This window comes from Lissotriton helveticus, chromosome 7 (assembly GCF_964261635.1).
Source record: "Lissotriton helveticus chromosome 7, aLisHel1.1, whole genome shotgun sequence".
Classification (NCBI taxonomy): Eukaryota; Metazoa; Chordata; class Amphibia; order Caudata; family Salamandridae; genus Lissotriton; species Lissotriton helveticus.
Genome location: NC_136068.1, coordinates 310,188,162 through 310,207,715, shown reverse-complemented (window position 1 = coordinate 310,207,715; position 19,554 = coordinate 310,188,162). Strand labels below are relative to the sequence as shown.

The window sequence follows — 19,554 nt, the reverse complement described above, 5'->3', positions numbered from 1 at the left end:
AGTGGGCGTGCCAAGATGTTAGCGACTGGAAACAGTCGCTAACATCGCTATCTCCTATTACCAACTTTTGGAGATATTCGCGCTAAGCGCGAATATCTCCAAAAGCTAACACCTGCCCTGAGCAGTTCTTAGCCATGTTATCCAATGGGAGGTGGATAACATGGCTAAGAGCATTAGCTCGGTAATGCATGAATATCGCTAACTTTTCAGCGATATTCATGCATTGCGGCCGATTTTTATCGCATTTGCGATAAACCTTGGTAATACCAAGGTTTATCTGCGATAAAAATCGCCGCAGCTCAGCTGTAAATTTTTGTCTCTAACCAAGCAATAGCGATAATTATCGCTATTGCTTGGTAATATGCCCCCCAGTTCCCCCGATTCGAGGTCGACCGCCCTAGCCATTACACCAACTCCTCTCCCCAACAAGCATGACCAACAAGCAGGGTAAAAATTAAATCATAACTCATACTCACTAAATATCACGAAATATCAGGGGCTTTCACTAGGTGGTCTGTACAAGGCTACTGAGAGATACAAAAGTGCGTATTAATGAGGTGTATTCAATAAATTAATGTATGCTAGAAAGATTTCCTTTGATTGAGAAACTAGTACTGTGCTTTCCTCCTGCAAACGTCCCTGTGATCTGGGAGTAGGCAATGTTGGAGACTGGGCATCTTTCTTAACCTCTGGATCACCAGTTCACCTATACTATGTAACTTAACATTTTCTTATGTAATCAACCTCACTGGTAACTAAAACTGGAATTAATGACAGTAGTGCCTTGTGCTTTTATAAACCATGTTGTATAACTCTGGAGAAACCATCAAGTGGTACATTTAGCTCAGGAGCTATGTAGTAGAGATCATATTTGAAATACATGCAAAACTGTGGAAGGTGTACAGTTCCAGAGTAAGTTCACTGATTAAGTTCAGGCACTTCGACGGATCTTTTGCATACAAAGATCAGACGTTGGACTCCCCAAAGCTCTAAGAGTTATTTACATTATTCCCTAACTTCCATATAGTTCTCTTATCCCCATAGAAACAACCTACACCCCAAAAGCTGCATGTTACACTAGGATAACAGTGCTAAACCCCAGAGTGCGACTAGTTACCACACAAGTCATATTGTACAATGTATGATTTCTTGAGAGCTGTGCAATGCACACTCAAGAACTTCAGAGATTTATGAATTGCTTAATTGTTTATTGATCAAGAACGTTGGTCTTTACTGCACCCCCCTCCCCCAAAGAATGACTTGAAGATTGATCTCTTGGGAGAAAATCATAAGCTTTATTTACAGTATACAATATGCCTTCTAACATCAAAATGTGGTTTCAGTTTACAACTCGCAGTGTAGCTAAGAAAGTTACATGGGTTTCTCAAAGCTTCTAAGATTCTGTGAGAAATCCTTCTTGATTGCCTGGTTAGGTTCATCCACTTATCCAACGTGCTTAATCGATCATCAGCCTATGCTGTACAGTGTGTAATATACAGTTTGCTTAAATAAAATATCCAAAATCATGACATTAAAGAAATACTTTTGCACCCCCAATGCAATGAATAATGTGTATACCACTTCCCCATTGAGAAAAAAATAAACAACAATGGATGCAATGCTAGAATGGATTTCAGCCACTAGTAATTATTGTGTTAACTAAGCAAATTCTCTTTTAAAACGCCACATATTAGGGCATTTCCTTTGACCCAAAAGGGCAAGGTGATCATCAGGTACTCACAAACATGGGTTCTGTGCATTTGACAGAAATTCATAAGGGACATACCATGGCAGATTTAGCCAGACTGTTTGTATTGGAGCAGGACCATATGTAATTTGCATAACTAGTGAGCAAAAAGAAAACTGGACTGGTACACAGCCAGTGGTGCTACAGTACCCAAACATAGCCTCACTTGCGAAGTACACAGTGGTTGAGGTTAATGTAACCACGGAACTCATCTTTTTTATTTTTTATTTTATTTGATTATCATTGTTTCGCATAGCCCACAATAAACTAGATCAAAAAATGTCCTATGCTTCCTTTATCCCAATTCAACGCATGTATACATTTCAAACAAAAAAGACACAAGAGAAGCATCCTCTTGCCAATATATTGTGTTAAGATGAGTTCTCTGTTCTCAACAGGTTGGCTGGACAACACATGCCTCTTTGCAGCACAGCAGGGTCTGGAGGAAGGTGAGCTCTCTTTAGGTGGCACAGAGTTTTTTTTTTAATCATATAGGCATGCCAATACTGAAGTCAATCTATGCAACAATACATGTATATTCAAAAACGAGATCAAGTCACTGTTGTCGAAATCTCACGAGATGACCTCTCCATCAAACCCGAGTAAAAAATATGTGGTCAGGCACGCCCTGCGACCTCGGTTGAGGATACTGATTGACAGCTCACTGGTGGGGCGGCACGTAACCAGCCGAACAAACACACAAACAGAAAAAACCCAGATTAGTCCCACATATGGTCCCAGGAGATTAGCTCCAATAAAGCACATATGGCTGGAGAGGTACGCACATTTCCAAAACATCATAAAGTTAAATGCCACATGAAGTTAGGAACACTCAGCCAATGAGAGCACAGCAAACACAGTACACTCAGCGATCACATGCTCCCTATACCGGACATCTGTACACTTCACCCACTGACCCTCTTTATGTCTACACAAGGTCGAGACTCACCTGCATTCACTATCAAGTGGCCTGCTTTACACCCCATGATGCCAGCATTCCTTTCTCTAAAATAAGACCTTAATTGTTTTGTGATGCTCCAAAGACTGTATATAATGGCACTCAGAACAAATGTATGTTGAGACAGTTCTCAGACCCATTTCTGTGGATGTGTTCCTGACCATAAATTTAATTAAGCCAACTCTTCCTGTTTTGCCAAATGGATCTTGTCTTTTGTTTGTTCAAGATAAATTCATATTCCAGCAACAGGCATGGTGAGGCATCCTATTGTTTTTTGTGATCAGGTGCAGCGGTGCCAACAGCTCAAGGGATCAGATGATGGTGAGGCATTGATTTAATGGATAACGCTTCCTACCAGGAAGTTACCTGTAACATACTTGAACCAGTACTGGGAGTTTTTGGGAGGCATTGATGACAGATGTACACACAGAACTGAAGTGGCAGCACCTAAGGCTATATTTAAATAAAACAATATCATAAATAAATAGCACAAATTGAAGCTCACCCAGCTCTTAAGTTAAGTACCTCTCAACACCCTATGCAGTCAATAGTAACTGCACCAGCAGTAAATGAGATAATGCCCTTGTTAATCAATAACACATTGTCCTAAGGCCTCACCATTAAAACCTTCCTTGACCACCACATTAGAAACACAGTAGACAAATTCTAGCTCCAACTCTGGAAATTTCTTTTTTACAACATCCACACGACTGTCACGCAAACGTGCAGGCACTATTTACATCCAGTTTTTAATGTACTAAAGGCCAAAGGACTGGTATTTCCCCCACGTCGACTGTGCCATAAGTTAAATTCAGCACACACCAGCACACCTGATCTTGGGCCAATGCATCAACCACCCTCTCAGCTCAGCATTGCGGTTTCTACGTTGATTCTGTGTTGAAGTTGAATCCTTCTTTTATATACAGGGCCTTCCACTCTGTTCTACATGGCAAAAAGCTCAATATATGTGAAGGGTGCTGGGCCAAAAAATAATTCTGGCTTGAAATCACTCAATAAAAAATCAATATATAACAGGGATTCCATTGACCCTGTTATCAAATTGCTGAAAAACAAAGGATTTTGCACTACCTACAGAATTTGAGGAATTTTCTGTTACCACCCAAACTCTGAATCTGACCCTTACGTATAGCTTGGCCAGAATTGTTAGGAATACTGTATATATGAAAACATTAGTCTTCTATACATATGTCGTAAGAGTATGTGCAAAATCAAAACTACAACTGTTCACAGTTCCTTTCTGCTGTCAAAATAGATATCTTCTGAGTAGATCCATCATCCAAGCTTCTCATGAATTAACTTGTTTCTTTTTGAAATCATAAACAAGGATGAATCTTCTTGGAGTGACAGTTGTCTTTCTGGGTGTCATCTTGTACATCTTGATAGACTGAAGGGGGCTTTGCGAGAGAGCCTTGATGATGTAAACAATAAGAGAACATATACTTTCCTGATCTGTGGAAGGTTGTTTTGTGTTCAGGCCCACACTCGGGAAGTCCTCAAAACCCAAAGATGTGTGATAGTCGTGTGTATATGTTAAAAAAAATGCGGTTTAGCAGCAAGCTGCTGTTCTTGAACATCTCCTACTTGGACTCTAATCAAGGCTTCAGGACCTGACCAGAAAGTGCTGTGATTTTGAGCCAATCACTTTATGTCCAAGTGCCTCAAACTAAAACATGAAGGTAAATATGTGACTAACTTCACTAAGTCTTGTTTAATATTCTCCTGGTTTCTTGTTAAAGCAAGCCTTCTTTCCCATCATAGCCTAGTTTCTGTTACACAAACTCACAAAGAGTCATTTATGGAGTTAGGACTGCTATGATAGTGGTGCAGTAAAATAAGGATCAGCTCTATTGCTTTGGAGAACTCTCCCTGCATCACCTTGACCAGATGTACTACTCCCAAAGATGCTACCTTACTTTGAGCCTAGTATAATTGCACATCTCTTGTGCTATACTAGGACAGAGACGTCCTATGTACATTTGAGGATTGCAGGATCCAGGATCAGGATTTCCACACAAGGTAAATTTGCATAGAATAAATCTATATCGAATGCATATACATAGTCAGAGATTATCAAGAAAATCTATTGCCGAGCCAGCCCTCTTGGACCTCCATTGACCGTCCCTCCCTACACTAGGAACCCTGGAGATTGTGGACATAGGGACACTGAGTTGTATCTAACCAAAATAGTACTGATTGGGCAGGACCAGAAGGGAAGTGTTAATCCATAATCAGAAGCAGTACCTGTTTCTGGTCCCAGGTTTAGAATTCATCAGACCTTAATTCCAGAAGGCATGGAGTGATTGCCTGCTTTGTAGAGCAAACAAGGAACTGCTTCTTAGAAGTGCAGTAGGAAGATATACCCAGCCAAGTTTAAAAATCTTTAAAAACTGAAGACTAAGTATTCTCATTTGAGAGAGAGTTTCATGGAGTTGTGCATAAAATGCCTCATTTACCCAGGTCACTGCATTGTTACTTTCATTGTTATGTACTTAGCAATGAGAATAAATATAATGACTAGTCTGTTGCATTAACTGTGTACCAGTGTATATCAATAACATCTTTAAAAAAAAAGAATAAGCTTAATGACTTCTAGGTGGTTAACCTTGGTATAAAACATATACTTTAACACCTCCGCACTAAAAACATACCAGAATAAATGCCAGGGCAAAATATCAGAAAGATAAAAACATAACATAAAATAAAATCTTTGACATAAAACAGCATACACGACCTAGTTTATTTAAATCGAATGCTATTTAAAATTGCCCAATAGTATACTCCTGGCTTTATGATGCTAATTGCAGTCGTATGCTGTCAATTCACAAATTTACTCTGATGGATCTATTGACCGACAGACTTGCTCTGCCACCCTGTATCAATGCAGCTCAATAGGTGAAAACTGAATGGCATAGGTAGAACTCAAACTACATGATATTTTGTGTTGCCCCTGTGATACTATCATCCTTAGCGAGCAATGAGCGTTGTTTTTTTGGGCTTACATGCTTGCCGGGGTACCAGGATAGATTGCTTCGTACGACTGAAAGTACCAAAGAGGGTGATCCTTACTCTAGACCCACTATGAATTCCAAATTGTAGTCCATTCCTCAATATCTCCCCTTTTGACCATGATAATGTCATATAATTTGCTGTCCAGAAGAATGAATTAAACTTTAGCTAAGTACCAAAAACATTGCAATAAAAACAATCTTGTTCCCAAATTCAGGTTGAAGAAGTCCATTATGTTTTATCTCCGTTGATGGTCTAGCTTCTGACCGTAATATTTACGGGCGGAGACCATTCTTTCTGTAAGCTACTGTCTACATTCACTAACAAACTTCTGATCCTCTGAATCAAGAAGGTTGATCACATGCAGAATTACAACATTTTACTTAAGAGGATCTAATTAAATGGAATATTTTGTCATTATCCACGTACCTCCGTCAACATTCATCCTGCTTTGGAATCAATCTTTGTCTTGTTTCTGTAATCAACCTTTCCATGGATTGAAGTCCCATTGCTTCTGTACTGCTAGCACTTAGCTGTTTGCACCTATCCTGCTGACCATGCACATGTACACGCTTCATCATGTCACTATTCCTATTGTTGTTAGGTCTGTCTTGTTCTGGTATCATAGTAGGTGACCCTACGAAGGGCGCAGAGCAAATACTCTAGTTATTCCAGTACAATTAAATGTCCAGATTAAACAAATACATAAAAGATCAGAAGTTCAGTTTTTTTGGCTAAGATCAGATTACTAAAAAAAATACATTTGTCAAATCTGGAAAAGAGTTCTGTTTAGGAAGCTGGACAGTCTCTGAATTGATGTACATATTTTCTTCTCATATAGATTCTCAAACGAAGTAGTTGGCTATCAATTATTGATATCAGGTTTAGAGATGGAAGAATTCATGCAATTCCTAAATAATTGTAGGAGCATTTTCATAACTTTTTTTATCTTTCATACTGCTTTAATTTTTTTAGTGAGCTACAAAATAAGTCTATGAGTATGTGATCTCATTCTTAAGATGAAGCCTAGGTTCCAAGTAGTTTCCCTAGCTTTCTACCCCTCCTTCCCATCCTGTGATCTCTTTTGTGGGGCCCCTAATACAGAACAGAACTCATATCATTGGGATACCCTTTAGTGAATTCTAAGTATTGTAAATTGTATTTATAATTATTAGGACCAGAAACTAGTACTGAAGAAAGAGGTTTCCTAAAGTTTGCATGTCACTCAAGCTAAAATAATATTATCAACTACTACTCATCAATGGTACTAGTCATGAACAGTTATTCTTTAAAACTGCAGAAGTAGTCTACATCTATTTAGCTTGTGTTTCTACTCCACCAGGATTCAGTATAGGGCCTAGGTGTTTTGGAGTCTGTTCAACTTCCACCTGCATTAATTTGTAATGATCAATGATGCAGATTTGATCCCAGTCTACATTTCCAAAGCTTCATCATTGGTGACTACATCAGAATCCCTTTCAACACCTCTCCACCCCCCCACACCCTCACCCCCTCTCCCAATTTAGGCAGGCCATCTGTGGGCAGAAGCTCACTAATTTCAAAATTCGAGTTTTCACATACATGTTTCTCCCTGTCTGCCCTTAGTTAGCTGACTTCAGGCCCTAAGAGACAAGCAGGTAGCCTTTAAAGTACTGAAAGATCAGGAAAGAAGCTGGGGAGACACATTAATCTGTAAACTTGAGTTACAGGGAGGAGAGTGAGGAAACTATAAAGACATGGTTCAAAGGGGAAGACACCTGCTCTGCAACCCCTGAAGAAGGCATGAAGAAAACACAAGGCGCCCGCTGATGCATAAATGGGGATCATGTCGCTTCATGCAATTAGAAATTACTGTAAAACAATATCACATTTGCTGAGATCAAGAAGGAGAAAGCAGATTGATTGTTCACATGTTTCAAACATTATATACAGCAAAATACAAGTCTGTAGCAGTAACAACAGATTGAGGGCTAGTGAGTCATGGGATTGACATAAAGTGGGGCGTAGAGGTGGGCAGAGCTTTCTGTGGCCTTATGTTTCCAGTATGCTGTCCATACACAGGAATATTAAGCAAGTTGGGCAGTCCACCTGCTTTGTTTTATACTTCTGGAGATTCATGTTTGGATACAAGTTCCATTTCCCAAATATTACCTTCCTTTAGACTTCTACACCCTCCAGTTTCCAATCTGCCATGGTTCAAGATTGATGGCACCACCTCTTCCCTTTTGTCCCTCATACATTATCCCTTCAAGATAAATCCAGTGTCCATGGTTGAATCAGCATCCTTTCACCCAGGTCACAGCATTTCCAATAGCAAATAAAGACAACAGAAACTGAGCACAAAAGAGTGGAAAGCCAGAGGCATAATTGAGTAAAGCAAAGATAATGCTGGCAAGGTCCTTGGTATGTCTACAGTCTGTTGCAGTGTGGTTTGCTCTCCAGTTTTACTTCGCGTAGAGGCGTTCCTGGCACCTGGCAGCAGCAATGATAATAGTGGCAAAGCTGGTACACCCAGCATCTTACTTTTCATGCACACCTCTGTACAATGTATCAAGAGTTGGGGAGGGGGAGAACTTAGGCTGACTTAGTCCAACCACACGCAGAAGCTTAAGTCTACAGAGCACAACTGTCTGGGCAAGAGGCATCAGCAGAGCGCTTCTTCAGCTCTTTGCCTCCTTTCTGATGGTGGTGGTGAGGGCTCTGTGCCTGTTGATGATTGCCAGAGAGCTTTGCTTGGTCAGGTGGAAGGTCGCCGGTGTTGGACTCGGACAGCTGAGTATCCTGCAGCTGAGAAGACGAGGAAGTGGAGACACCATGGACATAAACCTCAGACTTATCTGGCTCTACACGAAGATATGCCTTGACCTTGTGGTGTCGTGCCTTGCCATCACTGAAGTCGATGACCCTACATTCGTATGTCCCCTCATCGGACATTTTCACTCGGGAGAGCCGCAACTTGTGGGAGATGTTACTCCCCACTACCTTGACGACCTGCAATGAGAACAAAATCAAGTATAATTAAAAACTAGTGTTGTAATGTATTAATTTTGATGAATGACTATTGGATACATGAAATTATGATTTAAATATGGTGGGCGATCCAGTGCTGCATTAATACATTTTAACATACATTGAATCTTGCCTCTATATTCTAAGTGACACATGTGGTGGCCCATACTTTTCCTGAATTTAAATATTGAAAAGTATGCTTCTTTCCTCTACTCAGGGAATGTAATCTTGCTGCTCATTTCCACCTTTAGACCTCAGGTACCCACATTGCCCATGCTCCAGCATAGAACATTCTTACACACTCCATACTCTATACATCCCAGGTCATAGCTGAAGGAAGGTCAGTTTCAGAGGATGAAGCACCTATTGTGGAGTTATAAATATATCCAAGCCCTTCGGTTAATTAGTAGCACAATTCCATACCACGAATCTGGGTCCAGATTTACTACCATTTGCATAGTATTGCATGAAAATCTACAGCGCTGTGTTGTGTGAATGGTAAGCAAAAGTATGCAGCCACAAAATGGCCCATAGTCTTTTGCTGGGCCAGTGTAACTGCTGCCACACCTTCTATGATCAACTCTACAATGTATTTCAGTCCAATTAGCAGCCTGTCTTATTCAGAACCTATTCCTAATAATGTACATTATTTACCTCTTGTCTAACAACCCATCTGCCATGATTCCCTACACAGTCTACCCCCCACACAGACAAACAATCTCCTGTCTTGCTGAATAGTCTATCTTTGATTTGTTGTGAACCCTACCTAGGCTTTGTATCATTTAACCCCGGACTTTAGTTAAAGTGTTTGGAATGGATGTTGACAGAACAATGAGGAATTTAACAGTGATACAGTAAGCTTGTGAAAAACAAAGAGCAAGAGTTCTTCAAAATTGGTGTGGCTAACTGCCAATGAAGTAGGACATGAGAACGTGGATCTCCTGGCAGTGGTCCACCATCCAGGCCGATTCTGAGTGGTGCACACCAATTTCGCCCCTCAACCTCACAGCAGGGATAAAGATCGATGTGCCCCCGGTAGCCAAAGCAGGAACCGAGGGATTTAGCAGCTTTCTGTGGGGACGAGAAAGGAAGTGACGCGGCTCACCGCAAGGCTGCCCCTTTTGAATTGGTGGTGCATTGGAGATCGTGACCCAGCCCAACTGTCAGCGACTGAGAATGTGGACCCCACCACATTCCAGCAGGTGACTTCAGAGGGCTCCCCGAACTGTGTCGCCCTGGAGAGGCGTGTCACTTCTTCTGGTGGGGCTCCGACATGGTGTGCTATGCTCCATTACGAGGGCCTGGGGGGCCTACAATGATGGTGAGTGTGACAGACAGGCTCCCAGCTGGAGCGGTTGCCAGATGCCTAGAGTGCACCTACCTGGCTTTGCAGTAAGTGTGACAGCCCCTTGCTGACTGTTTCCCTGCTGAGCCTCATCAAAACTGCCAACCACAAGGATGGAGACTAATGAGATGGCCTCTCCCACTCCTGCTCTTCACGGTTTCTCAATAACTTGATGGGCCAAGCGGAGGGCATGAGCACTCACCAGAGCGGTCGTGCGGTGAGGCTGGCTGTTGGGGGGGGGGGGGATTGATGACTTCTTCCCTGGAGGGACTCACCCTGTTGGGGCACCCTTGCCAAAAATAGAGCCCCAGCGGGGACTGTACTGATGATCCAAAACTTCCATACAGGGGAACACATTATCGCCCCCCGAACTGGCACATAAATGAACTATATGAGGAAGGCTGCACAGTGAAACCAGATCACCAACTCCTTACAAACTGCATAATCGCTACCTACCTCCTCTTGATCCACTGTGAACACCCCTGTACATACTCCCACACCATCTCATCCACTGGCACGCACAGTGAGGTAAATCTGAGGCGGCGTTGGCCCTATACCCAAGGGCCACGATATGATCAGAAAATACTCAAAGAAAAATTACACCTGTGATCCCTGCCAGTCCCAGGATAATTCTCCTGCCACACCTGCACCTGTGGCCACGATGGAAAGTAGCTTACAGGAAGGGTACAGTGGAGCAACCCTGGATACCATCCTTCAAGCAATAGCTGAATCACACGAAGCGCTTGAGTTAAAAATTGACACCACAGTCACCAATGTGGGGATGCTGAAAGATGACCATAGATGGCTGGCAGAGAGGGTTACCACTACTGAGCGAACACTGGCAGACCTAAACCCTGAGATAAACACTATGCAGGTATGAATGACAAGGCGCGCCAAAGGCAAGCCCGTCTGTGCCCGTCCGCGCACAGGAGTCGCCAGGAGCTAGGAACTCTGGTCTTACTACCTCAGGCCATGGTCCTACTTTCAGACCGACATACTCCAATAAAGAAATGGTATAGATGAGCTCTACCCCCTGCCTTGTTGGCGGGCTGGGCCCCTGTATGAGGGTCTATTTTCATGTCTGGCTTGTGGATATCAGGCCATCATCGACAGCAAGATGTCTATTAATCATGATATGACTCACACACTATCACATACCCCTACAGCTAATCCAAGCAACCTCCCTATCAACTCACAGCAGGGGTGGAAATGTACATTGTGCAATGTGAGATCCCTCCCTAAGCACTCTGCCGAGGTTTGGGATCTCCTCTCCTCGATGCAGCCCGACCTAGGGCTTTTAACCGAAACTTGGTTGAAGCCCCATTCAGTCCCCTCTATAGCACTTGCTCTGCCTGAGGGATATAGATTCATTCGCATGGACAGGCAGAATAAAATAGGAGGTGGGATTGCTATTGTGCACAGGGACAACATCAAGATTACTGTGCTGGAGCAACACAGTGACCAGACCATGGAAGTACTGGTCTTCGTATCGACCTCTTATCTCGGATAAGTTGGAAGGGGGCCTTGGTATACTGGCCTCCTGGCCCGCTAAAAAGCTTCCCTCTTCATCTTATCGAGTTAATCGCACCACATGTAATTGCGAGCAGCAATTTTTTGCTGCTGGGTGATTTTAATATATACACAGTGAGTTTGGTACTAATGTGGATACAGAGTCACTTGTAACAGAGCTAGCCACTCTTGGGTTAACCAGGCTTAATGAGGGCCCTACCCACACAGCGGGCCATACCCTGGATATCGTCTTTTCCAAATCCCCTAATGTCTCCTGTAAATCCCCCCAGTCATTGCCCTGGTCTGACCATGCGTTAATTGAATTTTGTATTCAGGCACCTAGGAAGAGAACTCATGTCATGCATGACACCCCTGGCTTTTTCAGAGAGTGGAAGAGAGTTACCCCAGAGGGCTTTAAAGCCTCTTTTGTAAAGCCACGGATACTAGAATCAGATAACATCAAAGAGGCGCTTGCCAAATACAACTTGGCAGTTTCTAGTGCCGTGGACCAGTTAGCCCCTCTGAAACCCCTTCCCAGTACAGCTAGGCTCTCCCAGAACACCTGGTATTCCCCCGACTTCGTATGCAGAAGCGAACATGTAGGAAGTACGAAAAACTGTGGCGTGTTACGCATGACGAGGACAAAGTCCGGTATCAAGCGGCCCTGGCTGACTACCACAGGAATATTAGGGCAGAACGTAAAAATCATATAGCCCTACAATTAGATCTGGCCAGAAATGACCCAAAGGTGCTATACCGCATCTTAAAGACCTTTACGGATCCTAAGGCGTGCGAGAATCGGATGGTTCCTACACAAAAAATGTGCGATGATATTGGAACCTTCTTTATACAAAAAATGTAGACTATCTATGATAAAATTGTTCAATCAGGGGAGTATTCTCCCATTACTATGACTAGCGCAGAATCTGGGCAGGCAGCCATTCAATTGCTGGGAAGCTTTCCCCCGGTGTCACAAGTGGAGACTGAGTCATTGATCCACACAATAAAATCAGGTTCACCTCGGGATCCTATGCCGGCAAAAATCATCACTTCTCTTGCCAGCCACCTGTCCCCCTCCATTGCACATCTCCTCAATCTCTCCCTTAAATAAGGTGTGGTCCCTTTGGAATGGAAAGCAGCACAGGTTATGCCTATCCGGAAGAACACCAAGGCCCCGCTAACTGAGTTTTCCAATCTTCGCCCCATCTCTCTCCTCCCTTTCCTGGGCAAGCTTTTGGAGAAACATATAAACATCCATCTCTCTAACCATGTCGAACGGACAGGCAGCCTTGATCCATCTCAATCAGGCTTTCGTCCCAAGCACAGCACAGAATCAGCCCTACTAGCGGTAACCGATAACAGCAGGATGACCCTAGATAGAGGCCATTCTTCGATTCTGGTGCTGTTGGATCTGTCCGCTGCGTTCAACATGGTTTCCCATGAGATCTTGCTCAGGAGATTGGAGGAGATTGGACTCAGATATCTAGCCCTACAGTGGCTAACGAGTTTTCTTTCTTCTCGTTCCCAGGCGGTTAACCTTGGTTCCTATTGTTCCGTCGCAACAGAATTGTCCAGGGGAGTACCACAGGACTCCTGTTTGAGTCCGACTTTGTTCAACATCTATGTGGCTCCCTTGGCCAATCTGTTGAGGAGCAGTGGATTTATCCATGTCTCTTATGCGGACGATACCCAGTTGCTTTTTCCATTTGAAAAGTTTACTTCATCAGTGCAGGCCACCTTCTCTTTGGGAATGAGAAACATCTCTCAGTGGATGAGGAGTAACTTTCTTCAGTGCAATGTGGGGAAGACAGAAGTTATGCTCTTCAGTGAAGCTCAACTGCTGTGGAGTCCTGACAGGTGTCCCCCTGATTTGGGCACTCCCCCCACTCGAAAATCCTGTGTTAAAAATCTAGTTGTTCGCCTTGAACAGACCCTCACTATGAAGGAGCATGCGGCACAGACAGCTGGCTCGTGCTTCCATGTGTTGGGTCTATTGCGACGTATCCTTCCTCCGCTTCCAGATTCATCTAGGAAAACGCTTACCCAGGCGCTTATATTAAGTTGCCTGGACTATTTCAATAGACTTATGCTGCCTGCCAATGAAGCTGCCCTTGACAGGCTTCAGGTTGTCCAGAGTACGGTGGCCCGTTTGATTCTAAATGCTCCTCCAAGGACAACCTCTCGGCCTCTCCTTTACCATCTCCACTGGCTCCCGGTACGGAAGCATGTACAGTTTAAAGTTTATTGCACTATTCACAAAGGCCTTGTCCAAGTCTGGCCCTAGTTATCTTGCGGATAAATTGATCCCCTACATTCCACAGCGGTCTCTCCGCTCAGAATTCCAGCACCTTCTCACAGTGCCTAGAATTAAACAAGCCAGACAAGGGGGAAGGTCCTATCCTATCTGGGTCCCTGCCACTGGAACAAGCTCCCTGTACAACTAAGACAATGTTCGGAACATCTCCATTTCAGGAAACAGCTTAAGACCTTTCTTTTCACCTCTGATCCTTAGCTGACAGGCTTTCCCTCACGCGACCCGTCTATAGCGCAGAGATACCCCTTCGGGGGTCGATTCTGGCGCTTTATGAATAAATAAAAAGCATTACGATCAGCGTAAAGACACTCGAGTTGTGAGCAGAGGACACAGAGAACAGGGCAAGAAGGAATAACCTCTGAATTATTGGCTTACTGGAGTGCATTGAGGGGCCTGATGCTGACATGACTGCTCTCTTTGAGGGATGGATCCTCACCAAGATGGTGCCTGTGAACCACTTCCAATTTTCTACACTCGAATACACCTATCACTTACCCTCACAGCACTAACTGCCCGGAGCGGGACCCGGACTGTGATAGCCAAAGTTCCACACTTTAAATATCAAGACCATATTCTGACCCAAGCTCGAGTCAAAGGGGACATAATGGAGGAAAACCGAAAAGTTATGATTTTCCCAAGGAAGTGCGGCAGCAAATGGCCTCATTCGTGGAGGCTAAAAATAGACTCAGGAAATTAGGTATCACATACGCCATACTGTTCCCTGCTGGGTTCCGAGTTACCTACGAAAACTTAGTACAGTTTTTCACCTCTGAGCCTCAGCTTTGGGGGTGGATTGAACAACTTCCCCAATGGGAAGTCAGCCCAGTCATCAGCAACAGACAAAGTACCCGAAACCCGCCATGAAAAAGGTTTAAAACTGGCATGAAAGTGATCTTGTCCCATTCCTAAGCCTTACAGGAATGCCAAAGAGCAGAGGAGGCGGTGATGACCATAAGTGGGGTGGGATATGTTCCTCCCTCACACCTTGTTGAAGATGCACTGGAAGCGCCAAATTGAGACCACCCGCTGCATTAAGTTGTGCATATGAAAAGTGTGTGAATGTTGCTCCATTGTTTGCTAGTTTGAATGGGGTGAATTCACTTCTTGTTCTGGGGTTGGGGTGTTGTTGTTGTTTGGTTTACGGGAACTGTGTTTTATGCCACCGCTGCTGCACCCTCTGCACGGTGGGTTGAAGCCAATTGCCCTCCCATGGGCCAAGACCTGAGGAAAATGGTTCCTGGGTATCACTTAACTTCCTCACTATGGCAACTCCCTTGACCTATACTTTCATCAGCTGGAACGTCAGAGGCTTGAATAGTTGGGCAAAATGATACAAGATACGTGCAAACTTAAAGAGGTGGGATCCCATAGTGCCCTATAGCAGGAGACCCACCTCACTGCCTCAGAGAGGGATGCACTTCACAAGTGATGGTGGAAACAGATATACGCAACAACATACTCTGGGGAACTAATTGACTCTAATGGGAGGTATGTCCTAATATTGAGCCGACTTGTATGCCGGGATCTGACCATCGCTGGGCTCTATGCCCCTAATTTGGACTAAGGGAGGTTTTTCAATGACTTGTCTCTAACACTGACTGTACACCTGACGCAACCTGTCGTACTTGACGGAGACTATAATAGTGCGACTGACCCCACACTTGATCGGTCCCACCCACCCTGAGGGATTCCCCTGTAATACGGCTGGCACACAAACTTTATGGACTGGCAGCTGAAGTGGAGCCTACTGGATTCCTGGAGACAGCTGCACATGGGAGCTACGGACTATTCGTTCTTCTCGGGACTGCTCGACCTGCACGTTAGGTTGGATGCATTTCTTTGTCCCCTACGTAAAATATCTCTTTCTCACAGTCTCTGGCCATAACTCGATACTGCTTACCCTAGACTGGCACAGAAAACGACCCCAGACACCAGACTGGTGCCTCCGTGTGAAGTCCCTAGAGCTCCCTGGTAATTAAACCGTCTATACGAGAAGCTATCAGAAACTATTTTGTGTACAATACACACTTGACGGCATCTCCTCTGACTGAGTGGGATGCTTTCAAAGCACAGATAAGGGCAAATGTTTTGCTGAAGTAGTGGGTGTCTGGCAATCTCTAATATGGGGAGTAGAGACCCAGGAGCAAGCCCAAAGAGATATGGAAGGGTTACAACAGCAGCTTCTAGATGCAAAAGAACAACCTGCGATATGCATGGAGAAGGTTCGAGGTTTTGGCCAACGAGAATATATGATAAGGGCCCACACATAATGAGACAAAGCGTGAACGCTACTGGCATGGCTTCGCCACCCCACTTAAAGAAGCTCCCTGATACTGGAGGTAGAATCAATCGTGGGTGTAAGGCTCTATGGTCAGAATGATATCAATCTACGATTTGATAATTATTACAAACCTTTGTATGCCCACCCCCCTCCAACCACCACTGGAAACCTTGACCGACTATTAGGGGCCTGCAGAGCTGCTGCCCTTGGGTGCGGAGGATGCTAAAGACATAGGAGTCCCCATAACTATGTAGGAAGTGTAGGCTGCTATTAGGGCTATGGCACGAGGCATGGTGCCTGGGACTAACAGTTTTCCAGTAGAGTTTTATGCCACCTACATTGAGGAGCTAGCTCCTAAATTAGTAGAATTATACCCCACAGTTCAGGAGGCTGGTTGACTGCCAGCCACCACTGGAGAGGCTCTTGTGATCCCCTGTTGAAGCCGGGCCTGCCCCCTTAGGATGTTCAAGCATATCACCCATTATCAATGCTGAATATGGACTATAAAATTCAGAGCCACATAGTGGCTGCCCGCCTCTTTCCCCGCATGTCCACGCTTATACAGTCCGACCAAACCGGATTCACTTCGGCGGGACACATTGCTAAATATCCGCAGACTCCTCTCCCTCATGGAAACTACAGGCCCACATGAGGACAGTGTAGTGATGGTCGACATTGAAAAGGCATTTGATAGCCTACGGTGGGACTAATTGAACCAGGTGATGGACAGACTGGGAGTATGTTTCCTCCAATGGACCAGGCTTCTCTTTAAGGAACCCACTGCGCGGACCCACATTGGCAGAGTAATCTCCAACTCTTACCTGGTGGGGAGGGGGCCCAGACAAGGTTGTCTCTGGATGTATGATGGTACAACGCGGTACATAACACCGCAGTACCATCATAACGCAGCTTTTACAATGCAAGTCGTTACCACGACTTGCGCTGTAGGGTGCTGGACTTAGGAATAGTATGATTTACTATTCCAACTCCAGCCTACGTACAGTAGGGAAGGTGTTGGAATAGTAAATCACACTATTCCTTAGTCTAGAGCGCCCTCCAGCGCAAGTCGTGGTAACGACTTGCGTTCTAAAATCCGCGTTGTAATGCTACTGCGGTGTTATGACCGCGTCGTAATGGTTGTTTCCCGTTGTCTTCTCTCCCCACTTTTGTTTGCTATCGCTTTTGAGCTGCTGGCCAGTAAAACATGGGCCGGGACATCCTACCAGGGACTGAACCTGTTGTAGTCTTTCTTTTACTTGCTGCACTCTCCTTTCAATAGTTCTCTGCCTACCTGCTCAGCTTGTGATGAGGTCATGTAGAATGTTGGAGTGGGTTTGTATGAGTGGAGTGTCAGTTGATCTGGATGGCTGAGCAGCCAGGAGGCTGCTCCTGGTGGGGTATTTATGACAACTTATGAGACATCTAAAAGACGTATTATCTTCCTGTAACTTAAGAATAAACGTACATGATGTAACTACAAGACCCAGACTACGCATCATCCTTCATTACAATACTGGCGACGAGTTGGAGAACCTATACATTGAATGGGCTTGTACATATGAAACTGAAGAAGCACAAAAAAAAAAAAAAAGAAGCTGAAACTGCTGAAGCATTAGAAAAAGAAGAAGCGCATGAAGAAAAAGCAAACTGACTGTCCACATGCCCCACCAGTGACCAAAGACCGGTCGGCCTCAACGTGGACGTGCCAGTTTTTGTTGAACTTGGGTGAGTGTTAACAATCCCCAAATGTATGATTTAACCAATTGAGTTTTCTGGTCAAGGGTGACTGTTCCCTTGATCTGGATGGCTGAGCAGCCAGGAGGCTGCTCCTGGTGGGGTATTTATGACAACTTATGAGACATCTAAAAGACTTATTATCTTCCTGTAACTTAAGAATAAACGTACATGATGTAACTACAAGACCCAGACTACGCATCATCCTTCATTACAATAGAACCATCAAGGAATATCCCACAGAATAGCACTGTATGCTGACGGTATACTACTGTTCCCCACCAATGTGGAGGAGGACCTACCCGGAGTAATCTCGCTGTGGGAACAATTCGATAATGGATTACCCCTTAGCATAAACTGGCAAAAAGCGATATTGTTCCCCCGAAATCACAATATGCAACAATCCCAAGATTTACACGGGCTTACTTTGGAGGGATCCTGCATGAAATACCTTGGGGTCTAAATATATCATAAATCCAGGGACATGCTAGACAGTAACATTGGGGTGGCACCTTAGCTGGCAGTGTTAAGAAGTTCCATACTTCCGGAACTCTGGCATATTGCGGATATTTACATTTGACCCATGTCACAGGTGAAGCAGTGATAGTCACCTTCTGCTCATCAATTTCAAATGCCTTCAATAATAGCAGCACCTTTGGCCTCATTTATGAAAAGTGACGCATCGCTGCGTGAAAACAGCGATGCGTCACTTTTCACTGCGCTCTCCCAGCGACATGATTGATGCGTCATATTTATAATATGACGCATCATGTCGCAAGGAGTTACAGATACATCAGTATTTCTGACGTATCTGTAGGCGCAAAAGTGACGCATTGCTGGAGTGTGTCACAAAAGTGACCCAACTCCAGCAATGCTTCCTTTCACATGGGGAAAGCCCCCTGTGAAAGGGCCTGCGTCAGTCTTACGCCTGCTGTGAGGCAGGCGCAAGATTTTGAGGCAGCAGCGTCCTAAAAGTGACGCAGTGAAATCTCATAGATTTCACTGCGTCACTATTACGAGGCTTTTTGCGGGTGAACGCCCCCTCTGTATACATTATACCTGACGCAGGTATAATGTAGCGCAGGGGTTTACAAAGTGACGCATCTGCTTAGATGCGTCACTTTGTAAATAGTGCGCATCAGGAGGCATGTTTTACGCCGCCGATGCGTCACAAAAAGTGACGCATCGGAAGCGCAAAACTCACGCAAGGCCTCATAAAAGAGGCCCATGGTGTTTACGTTGTGTGATAAAAGCCCAGCGAGATGTGTTTGCTTTGCCAAAGGCTTGTTTATTCTGGAGATGGACATCCCTCTATCCGTCAGCTGGAGCTCTGCTCCTCAGCACAGAAAATGCTGCTCCCATTTTCAAGACCTTGCTGCTGCCCCCACCTGCTCTTTCATTATTCCCAAAGATGTTCCTGAGCATTACCTCTTCTTTAACCTGTCCCTTTCTCCTTCACCTGCAGTTTTAACTGCAAAGACTCACCGGCGAGAGGTGTGCAAAAAACATTGTAAAATCACATGGGCTAATTGGCTTTCCTACCAAATTGATTCGCTCTTGCTATTTATCACCCCATGAAATGTAAGACCTGCACACTACCAGCCAAAGGGTGAGGCCAATAAATCAGATT

The 19,554-nt window shown here is 44.4% G+C and overlaps 1 protein-coding gene across 1 annotated transcript in view; it reads right to left on the bottom strand.

Moving 5' to 3' along the window:
- Positions 1-4,176: 4,176 nt before the first annotated feature.
- Positions 4,177-19,554, bottom strand: part of VSTM2L (V-set and transmembrane domain containing 2 like) — a 348,873-nt gene continuing 333,495 nt past the window's right edge. Inside the window, exon 4 of the mRNA XM_078652115.1 lies at positions 4,177-8,723. Coding sequence (XP_078508241.1) covers positions 8,346-8,723 — 378 coding nt within the window. The 3' untranslated portion in view covers positions 4,177-8,345. The remainder of the gene's footprint in view (positions 8,724-19,554) is intronic.